This window comes from Ostrea edulis, chromosome 7, assembly GCF_947568905.1.
Source record: "Ostrea edulis chromosome 7, xbOstEdul1.1, whole genome shotgun sequence".
NCBI classification, from domain to species: Eukaryota; Metazoa; Mollusca; class Bivalvia; order Ostreida; family Ostreidae; genus Ostrea; species Ostrea edulis.
In genome coordinates this window covers 86,236,099-86,260,916 of record NC_079170.1, presented here as the reverse complement: position 1 = coordinate 86,260,916, position 24,818 = coordinate 86,236,099, and the positions used below count along the sequence as shown (strand labels likewise).

Genomic DNA, 24,818 nt, shown 5'->3' with positions numbered 1-24,818 from the left:
AGATTATAATTATTCTGGATCAGCTCTTTGGACGAATAAGGCATGTCCTAATTCGCTCCACTTATAATATTGATTGGTGAGCCTAAAACCCAAAAAACATCTAGTCTGTGTTGTAAATATGTTTGTAGATTAGTTTTTATGTAGTGCTAGATGTATTTATATGTAGTTTTTGTTATTATTCTCGGTTAATATTGGCCACATTATGTAATTCTCTTCGTTTGTCCTGAAGAAGGGACGGGTCGTCGCAAAAATTTGACAATCTGGTTGTTCGTGTTGTTGGTCAATTTAGTGCTTTGTATATGCAAGGTGAAGATAATGAACAGTGATCAATCTCATAATATATATATATATATATATATATATAGAAAGAGTTGATATCACACAGTTAAAATAATTCAATAAAAAACAGGAAAATATACAGTTCCAAACTATATTTAAATCACTAGCGCTTTCTGGATTTTAACATCCATCCTCAGGTGAATACAAATTAATAATTAATGATTATCAATTTGTATTCACCTGAGGATGGATGTTAAAATCCAGAAAGCGCTAGTGATTTAAATATCTTTTGGAACTGTATATTTTCGTGCTTTTTTATTGAATCATATATATATATATATACAGAAAAACTTTAAACACTTAGTTCAAATATTTCGACCGTGTCACCGGTCTTCTTCAGTCGTGTTTATCTCTCATAGCAACGTAACTATGAGAAAGATAAACACGACTTAAGAAGACTGGTAACACGGTCGAAATATTTCAACAAAGTGTTTAGAGTTTTTTCTGTATTTTACTCCCCAAAAGAGACTTTATATATATATATATATATATATATATATCAGCATGTCAGGCATTGATCCCTACTGTGGCCCCACCCTACCCCTGGGGGCCATGATCTGAGCAAATTTTAATCTACTTCTAATCAGGATGAAAGTTTCCAGGTAAATCTCCACTCTTCTGGCCCATTGGTTATTGAGAAGGCTTTTTTAAAAAGATTATCTTTATATATTTGCACGAATAACTTCGATTTCCTATTGTTGATCCCACATACCCCCGACGGTCATAATTTTTAAAATTTTGAATCTCCATTATGTCAGAAAACTGTCATGTAAATTTAATATTTTCTGGCCCAGTGGTTCTTGAGAAGATTTTAAAATGACCCCACTCTAATTTTGCATTTTTGTGATTATTTCCCCTTTGAAGGGAGCATGGCCCTTCATTTGAACAAACTTGAATTACCATTACCTAGGGATGCTTTGTGCAAAGTTTGGTTGAAATTGGTCCAGTGGTTCTGGAGAAAAAGATGAAAAAGTCAAGCTTAATTACGACGCCGACAAAGGACAGATTTTGATATCAGAAAAGCTCACTTGAGCCTCCAGCAAATGTGAGCTAAAAACACTATTACGGAACTAATATTCATTCTAAAACAATGTAAATAATGTCATAGTTTCTAAATGTTTTTGTCTTTAATCATGAAATTAACATTGAATCAATTATTCTAATGTTTCTTTTGAAGGACCAAAACGTTGATGTAAATAAATGCAGAGAAAGCGTCATGACCTTAATCTGTAACTCATTAACATACAATGACATTCCAACTTAATGCATTCAGTAATGATTGGTTATTCTGTAGTGACATACCTCTCACATTTTGGGGAACGGGTGACTTTGTTAGTTTCTCCAATTTATCTAGAAACAAATAAAATAAAATGAAATTATATTAATCACAACATTTCTCATCAAACACACTTATGCCCTCTTCTTTATGAAAAGGTGAAGGTAACAAATAGCGATCAATCTCCTAGATGTCCTATTAAAGAACACGCATTCTGAGAGTATTCCACGGCATTACAGAGTCCCCTACCAGTTACTGGACCGCAACAATAATGATAAAGAGGAAATTTCGGGAACCAGGATAGGAACTTTTCGAGTAGAGACTAGACCTGGAAAACAGACGGATTCATAATTAGGTTTGGATTTAGGTCTTTAACCAAATCAATGAACTGTGAACTGTAGGTGATCATGAATAATTTAGCTACATTGTTGTATTACTATGCTAGAAGTTTTAGTTTTAGTGAGTGTATGGTACTCTTTTCTACAGAAATAAACCACAGCAGTTGCCAAGAGGTTAGAGCGTTTGCCCCGCATGCGGAAGGCCAGGGTTCGAATCCTGGTCGCGACTGACCTAAGTCGTTAAAACAGGTAGTGACAGTTCCATCGCCAAATGCTCAGCATCAAGTGGGAATATCACAGCTCCTCGGAGATGACCTTAAAAATGGATGTCACGTGTCACAGTAGGTGTGGCACGCTAAAGAACCCTCACTGTTCAATGGCCTTAAGCGCTGAGCATAGGCCTAAATTTGAAGCCCTTCATCGGTCTTGGTGACGTCTCCATATGAGTGAAAAATTCTCGAGTGAGAGGTTAAGCAAGATACAATCAATCTACAGAAATAAAAAATTTGCATGTAAACTTTAAGCTGGTGTGCATGTCACTCCACTAGTTCTTATCAACTTTGTAGAGGCAAACTAAAAGTGTACAAATTATGATATGAATATCTGCAAGCAGTACAAAAAGGAGTCCAAAAACTGATAATTCGCACTAATTTTTTTAAGTCAAAGGGTAATAACTCTTTAAATCACAAAATTCATACTTGATGTGCAACATGCTACATTTAATTGATAAAGCAATATACTAAATGTCAAATGAAAATCTGCAAGCATTAAGAATAAGAGACCCATGGGCCACATTGCTAACTTGAGTCACCTTGGCCTATATGTAAATATAGTTTCCCTATATATTCACACGTAAAACTTTTATCCCTTCTGTAGCCCCAATTATCCCCATAGGCCATGATTTTTACAAACTTGACTCTGCGCTATGTCAAGAAGCTTCCATGTAAATGTTAACTTCTTTGGCTCCATGATTCATGAGAAGATGAACTTTAAAAATGTTCTCTATATATTTGTATGTAAAATTTGATCACCTATGGTTGCCCCAACCTACCCCCGGAGGCCATGATTTTAACAAACATGAATCTGCACTATGTCAGAAAGCTTTCATGTAAATTTGTACTTTCCTAGCCCAGTGGTTCATGAGAATATTTTCAAAGTTTTTACCTATACAATGTTTATTTGCATGTAAAAATTTGATCACCTATTGTGGCCTCATCCTACCCCCGGGGGTGATGATTTTTCACCAACGTGAATCTGCACTAGGTCAGGAAGTTTTCATGTAAATTTCAGTTCTTGTGGCTCAGTGGTTCTTGAAAAGATTTTTAAATGACCCCCACCCTATCATGGCCCTTCATTTGAGGAAACTTGAAACCTTTCACCCAATGATGCTTTTGGCCAAGTTTGGTTGAAATTGGTCCAGCGCTTCTGGAGAAGAAGTCGAAAATGTGTAAAGTTTACAAAAAGACGGACAGACAGACGACGGACAGGAAGTGATCAGAAAAGCTTACTTGAACCTTTAGCTCAGGTTAGCTCAAAAGTACGGAAAACTGATAATCCATGCTATTTTTCTAAGTCCAAGGGCCCTAACGTAGTAAAAATCAACGCACTGAAACCAAATTCAAGCTTGATCTGTTACAGAAATGGCAAAGGAATGTACCAAATCTTATATGAAATAAATATCTGCAAGAACTGAGAAAATATTGCAGTGTGGAAAACTGATACGTAAACTGACAGACAGACAAACAGACAAAGTACAAACCTAAAGTCCCCTTCGACTCCGTCGGTAGGGGACTAATAAAAATTTAAGATTAGGGCAAGCATGTACCCCTAGACATAAGCCAGAGATGGGATCAGGTACCTAAGAGGAGTAATAAGTACCCCCTGTCGACTGGCCATCCCTACCGTGAGCCCTATGTCTTGATCAGATAAATGGAGTAACCTGTAGTCAAAATTAATATGAAAAAACTGCCTAACAAATAGTATAAAATATGTCAAACACAGCATTTAACCTATAGACAGACTGTTTTTGTAAAATAAATTTGTGAAATGCTGAGTTAAATTACCCAGGGAAACACAGCATTTAACCTGTTGACAGGTTGTTTTTGTAAAATGAATTTGTGAAATGCTGAGTTAAATTACCCAGGGAAACACCATCAGGGTGTCTTTACCAACAATCTATTTGTAATACATGTAGTATGTTGACAGGAAGTCTGACAGATGAATGTTTAATATACAATGTAAGAATGCTAGGTACACAGCACTTTGTCCATGATACATTTTTGCTCCTATAATAGGTCAAGTGTCAATGCCCAGTTTCTGTACCTTGGAGAAAATGCCATATTTCATTCAGTACGGCTGTAAAGCTACACATGAACATTGGCTGTCACCTGTCCATTTATTGTGCACTTTGATATGACTTTTAAATCTAAAATATGCTGAACAGTAATGCTGATATTATGCAGATGTAACCTTTATTGATTGATGATATGCCGAGATAGTAATGTTGATACTATGCTGTAACCTTTGAATTCTTTGAATTGATGGTATGCCGAGATAGTAATGTTGATACTATGCTGTAACCTTTGAATTCTTTGAATTGATGGTATGCTGAGTAGTAATGTTGATACTATGCTGTAACCTTTGAATTCTTTGAATTGATGGTATGCTGAGTAGTAATGTTGATACTATGCTGTAACCTTTGAATTCTTTGAATTGATGGTATGCTGAGTAGTAATGTTGATACTATGCTGTAACCTTTGAATTGATGATAGGCTGAATAGTAATTTTGATACTAATGTACAAACAGTGATCAATCTCAAAACACCTATAAAGAATACAAAATTACGATTAGGATAAAACACAGATCCCTGGACATACCAAATGTGGGATCAGGAAGGTGCCTAGGACGAGTAAGCCACATATTTTGATCAGATAAACAGAGCAATCCTTAGTCAAAGTTGGCGTGTGTAGAATGGTCTAACAATAGGTATGAAACATATATCAGACAGCATTTGAACCAATGATAGGTAGTACTAATATAAAACTTATACGGTACCAATTTTGATGCACCAGATGCGCATTTCGACAAATAATGTCTCTTCAGTGATGCTCAGTCGAAATGTTTAAAATCCGAAATAACATTGAAGATTTAGAGCCATTATAGGGAAAAACTGTGCCAAAAAAGTGGAGTCAAATTCGTCTAAGGAGAAGAGCTATCCGTAAGGGAGATAATCCTTAATTTTGAAATGAATTTCTAAATTTTATAACAGCAATTAAATGAACATCCATATTTCCAAGCTAGTAACGAAGTACTTAGCTATATACTGGGCTGTAGAGACCCTCGGGGACTAACAGTCCACCATCAGAGGCCTCGACCCAGGGGTCATAATATAAAACTTATACGGTACCAATTTTGATGCACCAGATGTGCATTTCGACAAATAATGTCTCTTCAGTGATGCTCAACCAAAATGTTTGAAATCCAAAATAACATTGAAGATTTAGAGCTATTATAGGAAAAAACAGTGTCCCAAAAAAGTGGAGTCAAATGAATTAGATTGCTATATCGACCATATAATTTACAAAATCCTGACTTTAACAAGACTGTTGAAAGCCCTGTATCACCTTATTTGTCAAAAGCTAGTCTCAATTTAACAAGGTTACCACAAATGGTACATCGTACGCCCATCTGTTTTTATAACCAAAAAAAATTTGAAATACTTTTAGCTCTCCATTTTTAAGGTCCTATCCGGAAGACCCATAATTAAATTCTCACTTCTAAATGCGAAGGAGCAATCACTACCTATTATAACGTCTTAGTTACAAAATATGGTACTGATACATTGTTAACTAGATTTCAGTTTTGAATCTAAGTTGAAACAAGAGGTACTGTGAGCAATGCTCACTAAGAATACCCCCCGCTTACCCCAATCTCCCAAAGGGTGTTGTTAATAGGTATAAATTACCCCTCTGAAAATAAATCCCACTTTTTTGCTTAATTGAAGGATATCCCTGGAAGTCCTGGGACTTCCTTGTGAAGTCCCACTTCTCCAATGTCCTAATGCAGTGGGATAATACAGGACTTCATGTTTCTGCATTTGTCCTGGAATATCCCACTTACATCAAGAGTGACTTTGCAAGAATTTCTAGGACATATTTATTACCTAAATGTCTTACGAAGTCCCACTCTCATAGCAGCAGGTTTTTCTAGGACATTCTTGTGTTTTTCAGGACTTTATTATAAAATGAAGACGAAAACATCGTCCCAGAAATTCCCTAAAAATCTCATACTTGATACATTCAAGATAATGCAAGACTTTACATTGCTTTCCAGGACTTCATATTAAAAGTATGCAAAGAGAGAAGTCTTGCAATTACCCTCAAAATCTTACAACCAGTGAAGTCAGATTATAAAGGACTTTAATGAGGGTTACAGGACTTTTAGATATTAATTGTTACAAAATTAAATCCTTGTCATATCAAAGAAAAGATTTTACATTTTCTGGATTACCTTGACATGTCATTGCTACATAGTTCAGGCTAAAAAAAACCTATAAGAACAGTGAATGATTCGTGGATAAGAACATTTATGTATACAACAACAATCATGTCATAATAAGTTGTAATAGAAAAGACTATATTTCATCAAAAGTAGACTTGAAAAATGTTGGCTATGAGAACACTTCTTATAAATTTATAATGACAACAATCTGAACTTGAATAAAAATCACTTTACTGTCAAATGCGCTATTGAAATCCTCAATGTCACTTGAAAGACTACCATAATTTGAGTTTTGAGATGCTTCATCACAGGAGTTCAATCGGGTTTGTCATGTTTTTTTTAAGGTTAGAATATTGTCCAGTGTATTATTAAGATCATTTTGATAACAGATTTCCAGTTCCTGGGCTACCTTCTTCAAAATAAAGAAGATCCCTTTTTGTGAAAGAATGTTCAAAAATTCATCAGATTCTGTGGTAGGCTTTTCCATTTCCAGAGATGACACAGCGGCATTAATGTTCGAAACTGAACTTAAAAAAATGTCTGTATCAAAAGGATTGCAATTCAGGCTCAAGTGATGATAAGTTAAAAGGATTTTCCAATGTCACGGTCGTATCACTTGAAGTACCAATGGCATATCAACTTTTGGATGTCACCACTGAAGATTGCAGTTGATGTTTTAATATTTAGTACATTTAGGAATTTGCATGTTTACATCTTTCTTGCACAGCATGTACCTTTTGGGTTCTCAATCTCCTGCAATAATAATTAATTACAAATTATTAATGAAGAAACTTAATTTTCAAGACACGTACTGATTAAAAATTTTATATTTAGAAAAGTTTCTTTGACACATCAATGTTTTGAGGTGCAAATAGCAATAAAGTATCACTGATGGATACAATCAGCTTGCCATGCTAAATTTTGTAACCGTACTGTCCGTAGTTATTTTTACGAAGCAGTAATAATTACAGAACAAGGTCAACTGATCGAAACAGAATCATAATGATGGATATCCATGATACAATGTTCTGGTGATTATACCCTTTCCATCTAGATCGAACCAGTCAATGGTTTACGTTAAAAAAAAAAGAGTAGTTTGTTTTGATATGTTAAGCTGTAAATAGAATGATTGTATCGAGGAATTTCGAGTGGTCCAGCGATCAAGCGTGTATTTTTCCAATGCATGTAATCATTTACAAACGTAAACAAAATAAGCATATGGTACTTACAGAGTGTCATCCGTTACCCCGTAGTCCTTTTTCATTCCGATGTTATTGATTTCCATTCACAAATCTCAGTATGCAATCAAGCATGGAATGGATTCCAGATAGGAATATAGGATTCACCTTACACTCAGAAACTGGGGGATAGGCCTAGTTGTTCAAAATACACGGCGTTGCTGGTTAGTATTTTTACTTTTGGTTTGTAATAATTCGTCTTTTTTGGTAGTCTAGTGGAATTGTCACACCTTAACAAATTATCATCCTGTTTCCAATATTTTTATCTAGTACATGTTCTCTTTCATTGTAGCATGGACTTGAAGAGATAGTTATGAATTTAGAATATCATCAAGTGACTTTTAATAAGGCACTGTTTTCAGTGGATGAACCGACATCATGCAGTGTGACAGGAAAACGCCCGTGAGACCAAAGATGGCTTAGATAAAAGGGAAGACGATGCAGAAGGTGCATATATACAAGTTCAAGACATCTAGACATTTTAAATTTTGCATGTTCATTTACAAAACCTGTTATGCAACCTCTCAAATAATTCATTATGCTATCTTTTAAGCCTCTGTACCAGAGAAAAATCCAGAGATGGCCCTCAAAGAAGTTAGAAACAAGATGAGAGACCGTCTCAAGTTGTTTAGGTCTGGAGCCACCTTCCCCCACCCACGAGTCGAAGAAATAGATCTTTGAACCACTCCAGGTTACCCATGACATCAAGATAAACAAAATTCAACTTCAGGGACAATTTGATAATACCTGTTTAAAATTTTTTTTTTAGTTCACCTGGGCCGAAGGTTCAAGTGAGCTTTTCTGATCAAAATTTGTTCGTTGTCTGTCGTCGGCGAAAACTTTTCACATTTTCATCTTCTCCAGAACCACTGGGTCAATTTCAACCAAACTAAGTGACACAAAGCACCCTTGGGTGAAAGGCTTTCAAGTTTGTTCAAATGAAGGGCCATGCCCCTTCAAAGGGGAGATAATCGCAAAAATACGGTGGGGTCATTCAAAAATCTTCTCAAGAACCACTGGGACAGAGAAGCTGAAATTTACATGAAAGCCTCCTGACAGTACAGATTCAAGTTTGTTAAAACCAATGACCTGGGGGGGGGGGGGGGGGGGGGGGGGTTGGGGGGGGGGGGGGGGGGGTTTGGATTGGGTCTCAATAGGGGATCAAAGTTTTACTTACAAATATACAGGGAAAATCTTTATGAAAATTGTCTTCTCAAGAAACACTTGCCAAGAAAAGCTGAGATTTACATGAAAGCTTCCTGACATAGTGTAGACTCAAGTTTGTAAAATTCACAGGGTTGTCACTAACGCAAGAATAGGATCACAGAAATTTCATTGGGGTTTGTCTGATATGGCGAGTCCCGCAGACGTGTCTCGGACTCTGAGTAAAAATCATAATTTTACTTAGAAGCCCTGATTTGTGTATTATAAATTAAAACTCATAGGAAAAAATCTAGGTAAAACGTTACGCTCTAATGTGAACCGAGATGATACCACCGAGTTCACAGTGTCCCAATCCGACTTGTTTGTTTAGTGCAGTCAATTAGGTGCAAATTAGAATTATATAATATTGAAATTTAGGTACAAAGTAAAAAACATTTTGCCACTCACAGGCAGTTATTTATATATGTTTCTTTTTCTTTTTTTTTTTTACAAATCAGGATCTATATTTAATTATAAATGTTTGCCTTCCGGTAGCCATTTTTATTGGAATTGAAAGTAGCGTAGTTTGTAAACTTTGGTAGATTTTACATCATTTTACAAACAAAATTAGTACGCATCTATTTTATCACTATAATTATTTAATTAAAATTTTGTTTAATACTGAATATGGTTGTAACGATGATAGAGGATTCGGGGAAGTAATTCTGTTTGCAATGGGCAATTAGTTGTATGAGACCGAGTCGTGAATGATTACTTTTAATTTCATGTGTACAAAGTGATCACTGCACTGTTATGCATGGGCTTGGCGAAAATTAACTGATTTTTGCCATTTGTTGAAGATGAAAGTGAACAGAGGTACGACATTAGCTTGTGTTCACTCGGTATAAATAAAGGTGTAGGAAAAATCTAAATGACTCTTTAATTCAACTTTCATGGGACTCGTCAAATTTTCATGGGACTGAAGCTGCTTACAAACCATGATACCGGGACTCGTCTTCAATATTTTCTAGTGACAACCCTGAATCGTGGCCCCCAAGGGTAGGTTTTGGCCACATTATAGGGACAAAAGTTTTACATACAAGTATATGGGAAATCTTTAAATATGGACCAAGATGACTAAGGTGAGCGATGTGGCCCATGGACCTCTTGTTTAATTATTTGTTTACGTAAGAAATAGTGCTTTTTAGCTCACCCCAGCCATAATTTAAATGAACTTTTCAAAGTACTTGCTTTGGAAGTTCATATAAGTATTGCTGAAATTTATGTATATGTATGTTAAATAAATTTTATTATCAGATTATCATTTTGATTCATAATTTCATTCTTAATTGCCACTTTTACAGAAAAGATATCACATATCCTGGATCTCAAGTTTTATTCCACAGTAGGGTAAGACCAAAACAGGTTAGTAGGATAAATTGGGACTTTCCAGGAGTCCTGCATCAACTCAAAAAGCAGGATTTTTAGGGAGATCCAATAAAATCCTGCAAAATCCCAGTCCTGTCTACTGGGACTTTCCAAGACATGTTCAGAATAATCCCACTTTCTCCCCTTTCAGATTGCAGGATTAAGTGAGACTTTGCAGGACTATAAAAGGCAAATTTAAGTGTTCAAATTATCCTTAAGTCCTGAAATGTCCCACTGCCAATACCGTCCCTCTAATTCCTTGTCAATCTCAGTTTCAAAAAAGCAGGACTTTTCAGGACAATCCTGATAAATCCTGGGATTTTGTCTTGGGACTTCCTGGGATATCCTGCTGTATTTTCAATGGGGAAATTATCCTTAGAAGTCCTGAAATGTCCCACTGCCAATACCGTCCCTCTAATTCCTTGTCAATCTCAGTTTCAAAAAAGCAGGACTTTTCAGGACAATCCTGATAAATCCTGGGATTTTGTCTTGGGACTTCCTGGGATATCCTGCTGTATTTTCAATGGGGAAATTATCCTTAAAAGTCCTGAAATGTCCCACTGCCAATACCGTCCCTCTAATTCCTTGTCAATCTCAGTTTCAAAAAAGCAGGACTTTTCAGGACAATCCTGATAAATCCTGGGATTTTGTCTTGGGACTTCCTGGGATATCCTGCTGTATTTTCAGAGGGGTACCTCTTTCCTGAGTGTAAAAACATGGTATGCCTTTGTAGAAGAAAATGGAAGATACAGTCCGAAAACAAATCCATGGCATAAACCTATAATTTTGACCTTGAGATCAAAGGTCAAGGTCATTAAGAGGTCATGAATGTACATGACGCATAGTCTCATGGTGATACACCCATGTCTTATGGTATGAATATGTCAAAACCCTATCATCAATTTTGACCTTGAGGTCGAAGTTCAAGGTCATATAGAGGTCATGAAGGTACCCGACACATCGTCTCATGGTGATACACTCATGTGTCAAATATGGTATGCCTATGTCAAAGAACAAAAAAGTCATGGCCCTGACACGAATCCATTGTAAAAACCTTTAATTTTGACCTTGAGGTCAAGGTCATATGGAGGTCATGAAGGTACATAACACATCGTCTGATGGTGATCCACTTGTGTGCCAAATATGGCATGCCTAAGTCAAAGAACAAAGAAGTTATGGCCCGGACATGAATCTGCACAGGCAGACAGACAGACGGACGGACAGACAGAGTGATTCCTATTTACCCCCAGAACTTCGTTCGGGGGGGGGGGGGGGGGGGGGGGGGTATAATTAAAGTGAAAGTGTGGTTCACATAGGGTCATTATCCTTATTATTATTCAATCACATAAAGAACAATATTGCATAAAGGTTCTTCTGTGGTTGTCCAATTTGTTGGAAATGTGAAGATTAGGAAAAATGAACCCACAAAAGTTACATTATTTTAAAATCACAATATAGATGAATAGATAGGTTTTTGGTACAATGCAACCACAGAAATTGACAAGATGTGTTTGTGAAACACTAATGCCCCCGATAATGGTCAATTCCAAAGACGGTCAAGGTCACAAGGACAAATATCTTGGTACCAGTAGAAAGACCTTGTCATAAGAAATGATCATGTGCAATATGAAAGTTCTAATATTTACCATTTAGAAGTTTATGACTAATGTCAATATTTTAAAAAGTAGGTCAAATGTCAAAGTCAAAAGATTTAGTACCCATGGAAAGGACTCTCATCATAAGGAATACTCATGTGAAATATCAAAGCTTTTAGCACTTACAGTTCAAAAGTTTTTGGCAAGATTGAAATTTTCAAAAAGTAGGTCAAACTCAAGGTCAAGGTCACAGGGTCAAGAATATTGGTTCCCAAAGAAAGGTCAAAACTCCAAGGTCAAACTCACAGGGTCAAAAGTAGTGGTACCCACGGAAAGGTCTTTTCACAAGGAATACCCATGTGAAATATCAAAGCTCTATCACTTACTGTTCAAATGTTATTAACAAAGTTAAAGTTTTCAAAAAGTAGGTCAAATTCCAAGGTCAAGGTCACAAGGTCAAGAATATTGGTACCCAAAGAAAGGTCTTGTCACAAGGAATACTAACTTGTACAAGAGGTACTGTGTGAGCAATGCTCACTAAGAATACCCCCCCCCCCCCCCCCCTTACCCCAAAGAGTGTTGTTAATAGACCTGTATAAATTACCTCTTTCCTGAGTATGAAAATATAGTATGACTTTGTAGAATAAAAAAATGGAAGATGTAGTTCGAACACAAATCCATGGTATAAACCTATATTTTTTACCTTGATATCAAAGGTCAAGGTCATAAAGAGGTCATGATGATATACCCATGTCTTATGGTATGACTATGTCAAAACCCTATAATCAATTTTGACCTTGAGGTAATTTTGACCTTTACCTCAAAAGTACACAGACGGATAGAGAGAGTGATTCCTATATACCCCCTGAACTTCGTTGGGGGGGGGGGGGGGGGGGGGGGGGGGGGGTATGAATAGGGTATCAATATCAAAGCTTTAGCATTTAGTGTTCAAAAGTTATATGCAAAGTTAAAGTTTTCAAAAAGTAGGTCAAACTGCAAGGTCAAGGCCACAGAGTAGAAAATTTTTGTACCCATGGAAAGGTCTTGTCACAAGGAATACTCATGTCAAAGATCAAAGCTCTAGCACGTACCATTCAAAAGATATTAGCAAGGTTAAAGTTTTCAAAAAGTAGGTCAAACTCCAAGGTCAAGGTCACAGGGTCAAGCATGTTGGTATTCATGGAAAGGTCTTGGCACAAGGAATACTCGTGCGAAATATCAAAGCTCTAGCACTTACTGTTCAGAGCAGTTATTAGCAAGGTTAAAGTTTCACTGTTCAAAAATTATGAGTAAGGTTAAAGTTGCAGACAGGATGACAAAATACAATATGCCCCCGATCTTCGATTTCTGGGGCATAAACATATAGAATATAATCTCCTACATAACATTTAGATCATATTACAAGAAATTTCAATGTTGCACGATAAATAATTAACATAAATAGCTTGAAACCCAAAAGTTTAACATAATGTATAATACTGTTGATCATAACTTACCAATATAGTATCATGTGATACAGTAATATTCTGATATTTCAAAACTGATTACAGATTTTTGACTTACTCTCAAGGTTGTCCACCATTTCCCTTGTCGTCTTATCTTCCTCCACCTGCTTCCTCAGTTCTTTTTCGTAATATAAGTCATTTTTCGGGTCCATCGACTCGTGACGTAGGAAATCCACCGCCTTTTCATATTTGTTTCCATTCATGAGGAAGGCATCAAGATCCACCATTGTCGATCTAATGGTGGACCAGATGGAGTTAAAGTTTTTGTTGGACATGGATGGATCACATGAGTGAACACAACGATTCCGGACCAATCGAATCCTCTCGACGTTGGCCGAGAGACTGGTGTCATGGGGGTCGGGATCGTTGCCCCAGCCTTTGGAGTGAGGAGATATGTTGGTTATGTTTCTCAATAAGATATACAATAATGATATGTCCATATCATCATATATTCCGGAATAACCTCCATGCTTAGGTAAAATTAGGTCACGCTGAACAGCCGTCAGACGTGGGAGATTGAGTTTGTTTTGTTTGATGACATTAGGGAATGTGTGTGGTGGGACGTGGTGACGCAGTAAGTCACGTAGACCATCCGTACAGGGACCGAGAACAACTCGACACGCTCTATTTGCGTTCGTTGTCTCTGATGTCGATGCATATACACTAGCCATCACCTTCTACCAAGTCAGGGCACTAATCTGTGGGCAAAATGAAAACATGAATATTGTAATGTACATGTGATTTCTATCTATATGTATATATGTGTGATTTCTATCTATATGTATATATGTGTGATTTCTATCTATATGTATATATGGTATGACCACAGGACAGAGCAAATCATGGAAAACTCATTAGTGTGTCTAAAGTGATAACCATATAATTCGGTTAAAGATGGTAAATTAATTAATACAATTAAAAATATATATTATTTACCAAATTACGTTTGCTCTAAATGCCCCTTAACATCTAAAGAGGGGGGGGGGGGGTTGGGGGGGGGGGGGGTTGAGGATACTTAAAGGATCTGCCTATATTCATCTAACGTGGGGAATATGACGTCAACAGACGAAAACCATGCATTTGTGACATCACATTTAGCTTTGACTTTTTGCTTTGAAATAAAACACCTATAAACTACAATGTATCCCATTTTTTCAATTTGAAAGACAGCTAAAACTAAACAAAACAAGACATGTTTGTAAAACACATACATGTGTATTACATATGAATGCCCCCATGGTGTAAAATTGAAAAGGGTTATATACACTTACATCATTTAATTGATAGTAGCATCATCAATTCAAAATATTGAGCAGACCAGCGATTTTTTTCTACCCACTGGTACTGCCCTTACAGAAAAAAGGTACATTTTAGGTACCTTTGTTGGGTACACTTTTGGGTACATTTTGGATACATTACAGGTACAATTTGGGTACACTTTGGGTACTTTACGGGTACACTTTAGGTACACCTAAAAGTACCCGGAGTGTACCCAAAAGGTACCTGGAATGTACCTAAAGTGTACCTAAAAGTATACCCTTTTTGGAACCGGACTTTGAAAATATTTCTAGCTGCAGACGGGTACATTTTCGGGTACATTGTTCTTTCCCATGCAACTGTCTAAGTTAAAATTTTCCGGGGTACCTTTTGGGTACCTTATTATTTCCAACTTTCCAAGTATCAATTTTTAGGGTACCTTCTGGGTACAATATTTTTGGGTACACACTTTGGGTACGCTTCGGGTACACTAAAAAGTACCCGGAAAGTACCCAAAAGATACCCAGAATGTACCTAAAGGGTACCTAAAAGTCTACCCTTTTTGGAACCGGACTTTAAAAATATTTTTAGCTGGAGGCGGGTACTTTTTCGGGTACATTTTCTTTCCCGTACAACTTTTTAAGGTTTTAATTTTTGGGGTACCTTTTAGGTACAATTTTGTCAACATTGTTGTTCCCATTTTGGGGTACTTTTTGGGTACATTTCTTTGATACATTTTCAGGGTACATTATGGGTACATTGTTGATACAACCCAGGTACACTTTAGGTACTTTTCAGGTACAATCCAGGTACCATTTCAGAAACTTTTCTGGTACATTTTAGGTACAATTCTGCTACTATTATAGGTACTATTTAGGTACATTATTGGTAAAATCCGGTTACCAATTTAGACAGTTTTTAGGTACAAACTGGGTACATTTTAGGTACATTATAGGTACTTTACGGGTACAATTTTAGGCACAAACCCGGTGCCATTTTAGGTACGTTTTGGGTACATTCCGGGTACAGCATAAGTACCATTTTAAGTACACTCTGGGTGCCATTTTAGGCCCTTTTCGGGTACCATTTATGGCATTTTCCAGACTTTGCTTGCCTCTCCTAAAGTATGCTTGACTAACACTTCAAATGTACTGGAGTTCTGCTAGTTTTCATGAATATTACCAACCATGTGTCCTGAAAAAATGAAGAATCTTAATATATGAGAAATTGCATTTAATTCATACTATAAAAAATTATGACAAAGCTTCTCTTCTTCGTAATCCTATTTCTCCTGCAAAAAAAAAAAAAACCCATTTAATGAAATATAATAAAACCAAATCACAATACGAATGTAGTTTACTGCACTTTTCTTTGTCTTTAATTCAGTTGACTTGACGCTTTAAATTATCTTTATTTTACACCCGTTTCGTCTCTTTTAACTTTCTAAATTAAATATACTTATATATTATATTTTCTTGGATATTGTTCCTTTATTATTAATTCGATTAAAATCTAACAAATACATGTAAATAAGTGCATAAATGAAAGAATTTAAAAAAAACATTTTCATCATAAATGATTATCGCAATTCACCTTTGAATTAGAATGCTTTGGCCGATATAGTATTGCGTTGTGTGACGACACAATTGAATCCGTTTGTAATACAATTGCGAAATGCAACAGAAACTCTCATTGGTCCATATGTATAAGTCCGCCCAAATTCCCTTATACGGGAGTAGTCAGCATTTGAAAACATGACGGCCAGATGCTAGATGGAAAAAAAAACTTCAAAGGAAGAAAGAGAAAAAGTTGTATTCTTGTGTTGTCTCATAAATTCAATATAAAAAAATTCCTAACATATTTTCCTACTATACTTGTGTCCAAACATACCTTCAAATATTTATTAAAGCCCCATACGACCCAAAAACTCGATCACAGCTTTTGATGATTTCGTTCGTAGACGTAGCCATGTTAGGTAGCCAGTCAATTCGAATCCCGGTTCATTTCCATATTGGCACAATAGCGTCTAGATGTGTACTAATTCCCCACAAATATTTTAGCTAAATTGTTTAAATAATATACCACCCCAGTCCTATTAAATGATAATTATTCAAAAATCTAAACTCACGGCAGTGCGGCTTTCATTAGTCATGAGCGGCCGCGCTGGCCGATCTCCATCTAATGGGCTTATGTAGCATTTTCGTTCATCTAGAGCTTACTTTACCTAATTACAAAAACTGGTACAAAAATGTTTTAATTTCTATTAATTATTCGTGTTGATAATAAATGAAGAGCGAATACATAACTTACAACCGATTTTATGAATAGATACCAATAGCAAGAGTTCGAATTGACCGGCTACCTAACATGGCTACGTCAACAAACGAAATCATTTGAAGCTGCGAGTTTTCGGGTGGTGTGTGGCTTTAATGAATATTTGAAGGTATGTTTGGACGCAAGTATATAGTAGGAAAATATGTTAAGATTTTTTTATATTGAGTTTATGAGACAGCAACACAAGAATATACCGATTTCAGGCCTCAACCGTCCGCAGCTTTTTGTTACCCGTAAATCGAAGGTTTTTATAAGAGGTGGATCTTTTCAGAGAGCTATGTACAGTTCTCCAGCTACGCTGAATCCGCTCGAGAAAGTGGGCGGGCTGTAATTGGCCAATGAGAACTCTTGTTGTATTAAATCAGACATGTCATTCAAATTGTTCAATCGTCTCATTCAATTGTGTCGTCACACAACGCAATATTATATCGGGTAAAGCGTTCTAATTCAAAGGTGAATTGCGATAACACATGCAATACAATACCAAGATTGCAATGAAAATATTTTAACTTATCTAACTTTGCATTAAATGGTTGTGTTAGATAATCATTCTTAACAGCAACATCTTTTCATAGTCTGAACAGCAACAAGACATGAATGTGAACCATGGATGCCCCTAAACTTAACGGTTTTCAAGACAAGTAGGTCAAAATTCATGTCAAGGTCAGAAGATTAAATTTGGTACCATCAGAAAGCCTTAGTAGGTCAAAAGGTCATTAATGAGGTACTTATATGTACAGTTTGTATATATATATAAAAATATTTTCTTGTCACAAAGAATAAAAATGGCAAACATAAAATCCCTACCCATTTTAGTTGAAAAGTTATAACTAAGTTAAAGTTACATCAATATGCCACTTATATTTTATTACAGATCATATGATACAAAATATTTTAACAGCAATATTACCTGTGCATTTTAAAAAGTTTCACAAAAATGTGCTGTTGATTCTCTGGATAAGTTTTTGCTCACTTTCCTTTGGGAGAACATTGAAGACGTACATTCTAAAAAAAATAATAATGCAATTATTTTGTGGGCATGTTATATATCTATTTAAAATTAATAGAAACAGTTTGTATGATCTGTTCAAATTAAATCAGTGATTTGAAACTGATAGTGGAATTAGTCATCCCAATTTGACTTGCTGTCAGACAAATTTAAGACATATCAGGGTCATGGACTTCCCATCCACTATACATATAGGCCTAGTAGTCTCATTGGACTTACCTAAAACGTGCATGAACTGAAGTGTCATTCAGAGTAAACTCATTTTGGAACTATATAAACATTGATCCAGGTCTGCATAGTGTAATTCTCAGAATGGCATATTAAAACCAGTCTGGTCATTGGTCACACCATATAAATTCTGTATCTATCATGAATTATATTCTGAAAGAGAAATGAAATTGTAAATAATCAAAGGATACCAAAGACCTTCCAATAACCAAATTACAGGACAATAAATAAATATTTCTAATCACTGGTCACTTGTGCTATCAAATTAAATTTTTACTTGTCAATTGATAACTCTTACTGTTCCTTCGGACCAATCTGATTAAAACCAGCTCCTCGATCCGCTCCTCGTATTGCGACAACATAAAAATAAAGGAGCGGATCGAGCTGATTTTAACATAATGCCGACGTTACTTAAGTTATTTCAGTTTGACCTGCTTTGTACATAATAAGAGTGGTTAAACTATGAGGTGTTACAAATGAAATAGCATTGCTATGTCTAGCGAGTATATATCTAGTTGATGCAAATCGCGGATTATCAAGTGCCGGGTAGAAAATGAAAATCGTCTTAAGTGTCCGACAATAGACACATTTAGACTAGTTAGCCAATTCCATTGTCCTACTTTACAAAAGACACATGAGTTACATAATTCAAGATACCTCTGACTGTTACCCTTGCTTTCTCTATATGTTATGTGCAGTGAAGATCATCAGACACAAATGTGAAAGGGATAAGAATCGGAGGAATTTCGGATTATCAGTGATCATGACTGGCATGAAGTCAAAGAATCTACAAAATACACTAGTGTGTAAATCACTTACTTAATGGTTGGGAGTCTCTTCAGGATAACACCACAAAATCCCTCGGGTCCCTGTTGAAGGCTATTCTTTGTCTGTTCATAAAGGTTACGGTATGTCACAACATCATAAACATGGCGTCTGCATGCTTACTAAGCGCGGGAACTCGGAGTGCACACCCGATGCTTTTTATCAGGAACCCGATCTCAATTTACCGTTGTTAGAGCCAAGTACTGTGAAGACCCGCTCTGAATTGATTGGTTAATTAATTAATAAGTTAACTAGTTTATAAAAATAATATGATGATCTTCAATAATTTCCTTCTGCAGGGACATCTTTTGACATACAGTGTATATCAATATTAACCCCCCCCCCCAAATAAATAAAAAAAAAATAAAAAGTCATATACAGATAGATCTATATATGTATGTATTATGATATATACAGATTGTTTACCACACACACACATATATATAATTTTTTCTTATGAAATTGCTGCAGACTAACAATCATGTAGCATTATCAAGTTCAAAAGAGTATCTTACTACTAGGTCTCTACAATTATTTATTTTTGATTGTTATGTTTTTAAAAATGGAAAATAGCTTTCCATTTAGAGGTTTAGGGATGGATCCCTTCATGTAATCCTTCAGATTTTCTTTAATACTATAGCTACCTTAATGGCAGAACAAAAAAAAACCTTTTTATAGATAAATTAAAATTCATTAACATCAACAGGATTTGCACTATTTCATATATATATATATATATATATATATATATATATTTTTTTTTTTTTTTTAAACAAAAAATGTCTAAAACATACATACATCAATAAAAAAAAAAAACATGCCAGATTGAAGTTGGGTACATAATGCTGGTACAATTGACTATAAAAGCTTTCTTATTTCAAAATCAGTTGTGAAATTGTTTAATGTTTATTTTCATATTATTTGTATCTGTTGTGAAATTACAAGGTTTATTTAAATGGGTACATTTTGGGTACATTTTCAATAGTCACATTTAAAGTTGGTACATTACGGGTACAATTTAACTTTTTAATTTACCCAGGGTACATATCTGGTAAACATTTCAACATTAATATTTTTTGTTGGGTACATTTCGGGTACATTTCAACTTAGTAACTTTAAAGTGGGTACATATCGAATACATTTTAACTTCTTTAATTGATACCCTGGGTACAATTCGGGTACATTTGAACATTTATATTTTTCTGTTGGGTACATTTCAGGTACATTTTAACTTTTCAATTTTTAATCTGGGTACATTTTGGGTACTTTTTACAATAGTCGGGTACGTTCCGGGTACTGTCGAAAAATGGCTAAGTTTTTTGCGGGTACTTTATGGGTACCTTTTTCAGGGAAAAAGTTGCTTCGGGTACCTTACAGATACATTTTAGGTACCTTTCGGGTACATCTCATTTCTGTAAGGGTGGTACCGGTACCCATTCAGTTCGGAAAAATAGCGTCAAAATCGAACAAATTGGGAATTTTCTAACAATGTATCGGCAAATGATTTCAACTAAAAGAAAAGAAAAAAGAGAACAAAACAAGAAGTAGTCTCATCTCTTTACAAACTTTTTTACGCTAATATTTGCTGTTGTGAGATATAAGGAATCGTCATAGGCTCGTTTTAGAATTGTCGTAGTTCTACAAAACACGCGCACTGCCATGATCTTTCTGTACTTTCGATTTAATACCGGAAGTGGACATTTTAGTTAACTTGTACAACGTTTCAGACCAAGTAAATTAAGATTTTTCGGCAAGTGAATTGGGAATTTTTAGTCTCAAAATTGGGAAAAATCAATGGTTTTTGGCATTGGGAATGGTACCGTTTATCGGTACCAGTTATATAAGGAAAAAAATCGCTGCAGACAATATCTTCCTATGTCAAGAGTGGATTGACCATGTGACCTAAAAATCAATAGCGGTCATCTACTCCTTATGCTGTACCAGTGTACCAAGTTTGGTGTTAGTCAAGCAAATACTTCTTAAAATATAAGACGAAATATATTACTATATCATGTTAACCCTTGACCTTTGACTATGTGGCCTAAAAGTCAATAGGGATCATCTCCTGAAGATGTACTAGAGTACCAAGTCTAGCAAAGGGTTCTCAAGATATTGAGCGGAAAGAATATTCTTATGTCGAGTTTGACCCGTAATATTTGACCATGTGACCTCAAAATCAATAGGGGTCATCTTCTCCTAAAGATGTACCAGTGTACTAAGTTTGATGTCTGTCAAGCTAAGGGTTCTCAAGATATTTAGTGGACAGAATATTACTATGTCCAGTTTGACCTTTGATTAGGTGACCTGAAAATGAATAAGGGTCATATCCTTCTGAAGATGTACCAGTGTACCAAGTTTGATGTATGTCAAGCAAAGGGTTCTCCAGTTTGACCCTTGACCATGTGACCTTAAAATCAATAGGGGTCATTTACTTCTTGAGATGTACCAGTGTACCAAGTTTGATGTCTGTCAAGCAAAGCTAGGGTTCTCAAGATATTGAGCGGACAAGGTCTTCCTCTGTCCAGAGTAGAATGATCCTTGACCTTTTGACCTGAAAAACAATAGGGGTTCTCTTCTACTCATAACCAACCTCCATATGAAGGATTACGATCAAGTGATTGGTTCTTAAGATATTGGGCGGACAACATGTGGTCTACCGACCGACCGACTGATGCATTGAAACCAATATGCCCCTCTTCATTGAAGTGGGCATAATAATTCAGACTTTCTGTCACTGACTAGGCTAAATCTAATAACTAGATTCATTGTCTGAAACTTTCATCATACGTTTCTTACCTTGTGCTTAGCTTTGTTTTGGTAAGATTTACTGAAGGTAGTTTACTAATTATGTCAAGACTGTTTTTATGGTGCTCCATCATTCTAGTTTTATTCTTTATCTCAAAATATTCGAAACTATGGATTTTTTGCTTACTACATGATCAAAGAGAAAATTCAAACTGGAACTGAAAAATCCCCAGAATGCACACCTCAACACATCTTGAAAAACTTATTATTGAAAAAAAAAATCAATCATTTATCCCATAGATAAGATAATCGATCCCTTTTTGATTAGAATTGATCTTTGGAACAACACTACCTTAAAAACATAGATCCCATATCTGCACAGCAGGTGGTGGCACATTAAAGAACTGCTGAGAACTAAGCTAAACTATCCAAATGATTTTGTTTATTTTACAGCTTTACCAGATCAAAAGTAATTCTAACAGATCAAAAGTAATTCTAACAGACCAAAATTTCTAATGTGCAAAATATCATTATTGACAGAATATATTATATCTACCCTGATTTACCTTGAGTAGGCCTATATTTCAATCCAAGCATTAATTAAACATTCATATTTTGAAAAACAAAATAAACAACAACAGATATTTGCACACATACACACAAAAAAAATAATTAAAAAAAGTAATAAACGAGACATTTGGTCTGAATTTAAATAATACAAAATTTTACCGGACCAACCCATTTTTTACCGGAAATATCCAACAGCCAACACATTTTAGTCATAGTCTGCATAAATAAAATGCAATGGAAAACATTGAGAAGTTCAGTACTCCTTTAAAACCTATATATATCTTTGCTGAAATTGTCAAATTGTGTAATAATACTGACTAAATACCTTAAGTCTGGTTTTTAAAATCGAACAAAATAATGTTTAAGGTGGCTCACTATACCTTGAAAGAGTTTCTCAAATCAGCACGAAATACATATGTAATTTGATTATGCAATATATGGTGATACAGTGGAAATAATACGTAAAAAATTATGCAATTTATTTTTTTTTAAATTGATTTTCAAATGTTATTTCTGTCTATTTTATATGAACAAGAAATGTTTGTAAAACATGTATGCCCCCATGGTGCAAAATTGAAAAGGATTATACACATGCATCATTTGATTAAAAGTAGCATCACAAATTCAAAATATTGAGCAGACAATATCTTCCTATGTCAAGAGTGGATTGACCACATGTGACCTAAAATTCAATAGGGGTCATCTACTCCTTATCCTGTATCAGTGTACCAAGTTTGGTGTCAATCAATCAACTAATTCTTAAAACATAGGAAACAAGATGTGTTTGTGAAACACAAATGCCCCCGATAATGGCCAATTCCGAAGATGGCCAAGGTCACAAGGGCAAATATCTTGGTACCAGTAGAAAGATCTTGTCAAAAGAAATGCTCATATACAATATGAAAGCTCTAATATTTACCATTTAGAAGTTATGACCAATGTAAAAAAAAAAATTAAAAAGTAGGTCAAAAGCTTCAATACCAACGGAAAGGCTTTGCAACAAGGAATACTCATGTGAAATATCAAAGCTCTATCACTTACTGTTCAAAAGTTATTAGCAAGGTTAAAGTTTTCAAAAAGTAGGTCAAACTCCAAGGTCACGGGGTCAAAAATATTGGTACCCACGGAAAGGTCTTGTCACAAGGAATACTCATGTGAAATATCAAAGCTCTATCACTTACTGTTCAAAAGTTATTATCAAGGTTAAAGTTTCAGACTGAATGACAGAATTACAGAATGACAGACAGGACAAAAACAATATGCCCCCCCGATCTTCGATCTCGGGGGCATAAAAATATATTACCATGTCATGTTTGAGCCTTGACCTTTGACTATATGAGCTCAAAATCAATAGAGGTCATCGTTTCCGAAAGATGTATTAGTGTACCAAGTTTGGTGCCTGTCAAGTAAAGGGTTCTCAAGATATTGAGTGGACAGTATTTTCCTATGTCCAGTTTGACCCTTGACAATGTGACCTTGAACTCAATAGGGGTCATCTTCTGAAGATGTACCAGTGTTACTGTACCAAGTTTGATGTATATCAAGCAATGTGTTCTCAAGATATTAAGAGGACAGTATTTTCCTATGTCCAGTTTGACCCTTGACCACGTGACCTCAAAATAAATAGGGGCTATCTACTCCTGAAGATGTACCAGTGTACCAAGGTTGATGCCTGTCAAGCAAAGGGTTCTCAAGATATTGAGTGAACGGTATATTCTCATGTCCAGTTTGACCCTTGACCTTTAACCATTTGACCTAAAAATCAAAAGGGGTTATTTTCGCTTAAACATGTACCAGTGTACCAAGTTTGATGTCTGTCAAGCAAACAGTTCTCAATATATTAAGCGGGCAGTATATTCCTATGTCCAGTTTCAACCTTGACCATGTAAAAGATGTACCAGTGTATTAAGTTTGATGTTTATGAAGCAAATGGTTCTCTAGATATTGAGCGGACAGATTATTCCTATGTCCGTTTAATCCTTGACCTTTGAAGATGTGACTTCAAAATAAGTGAATGGTTCTCAATATATTGAGCGGATATGTAGTCTACCGACTGACAGGTGCAAAGCAATATGCCCCTCTTCTTTGAAGGGGGGTGGGGGGTAAGAAAAGACTGTTAGATTTGAACTCAGTGAACACTAGCCCTATGATTTAACCACTGAACTATGATGATAAATAACCAAAGCGAGTAACAAACAATTTCACAAAACAAAAATTGCCATCTCGTGACGTGTCATAAGAAGTATAAGACTAACTCGAATGGTGTAGTGAGCTACCTTAACATTGCACATATACCTTTAAAATTACGTCCTTGAAATCTTTAAGTGCAGACCTGGGCCAACTTAATCAACGTGCAAGATGCAATTAAATTAATGTGTCACACATGAAAGAAACATTAATAGCTTAAAGTCCACAATTACATTGTAGATATTTGTTTGTTTAGTGTTGCAAACCCACATCAAGATATCACAAAATATATAAGGACTG

General features: G+C 35.6%; 1 protein-coding gene and 2 long non-coding RNA genes across 7 annotated transcripts in view; 1 reads left to right on the top strand and 2 right to left on the bottom strand.

Annotated features, from left to right (window-relative positions):
- Positions 1 to 24,818, bottom strand: part of LOC125653998 (serine/threonine-protein phosphatase 6 regulatory ankyrin repeat subunit B-like) — a 1,068,599-nt gene that overhangs the window by 15,804 nt on the left and 1,027,977 nt on the right. For 3 of the 5 annotated variants that reach the window (XM_056142805.1, XM_056142803.1, XM_056142806.1), the window contains exons 2-3: positions 13,422 to 14,061; positions 1,642 to 1,689 (exon numbers count right to left, since the gene is read on the bottom strand). In XM_056142805.1, coding sequence (XP_055998780.1) covers positions 1,642 to 1,689; positions 13,422 to 14,034 — 661 coding nt within the window. In that variant the 5' untranslated portion in view covers positions 14,035 to 14,061. Of the gene's footprint in view, positions 1 to 1,641; positions 1,690 to 1,864; positions 2,107 to 13,421; positions 14,112 to 24,818 lie in introns of those variants that run through there. The other 2 variants (XM_056142804.1, XM_056142807.1) reach the window with 2 other exon arrangements.
- Positions 6,356 to 7,749, bottom strand: LOC130047547 (uncharacterized). The gene is made up of 2 exons (XR_008796423.1): positions 7,684 to 7,749; positions 6,356 to 7,207 (listed from the first exon to the last, which is right to left on the bottom strand). It is a non-coding gene; the product is annotated as an uncharacterized LOC130047547 (long non-coding RNA).
- Positions 17,956 to 20,274, top strand: LOC130047551 (uncharacterized). The gene is made up of 2 exons (XR_008796427.1): positions 17,956 to 20,110; positions 20,237 to 20,274. It is a non-coding gene; the product is annotated as an uncharacterized LOC130047551 (long non-coding RNA).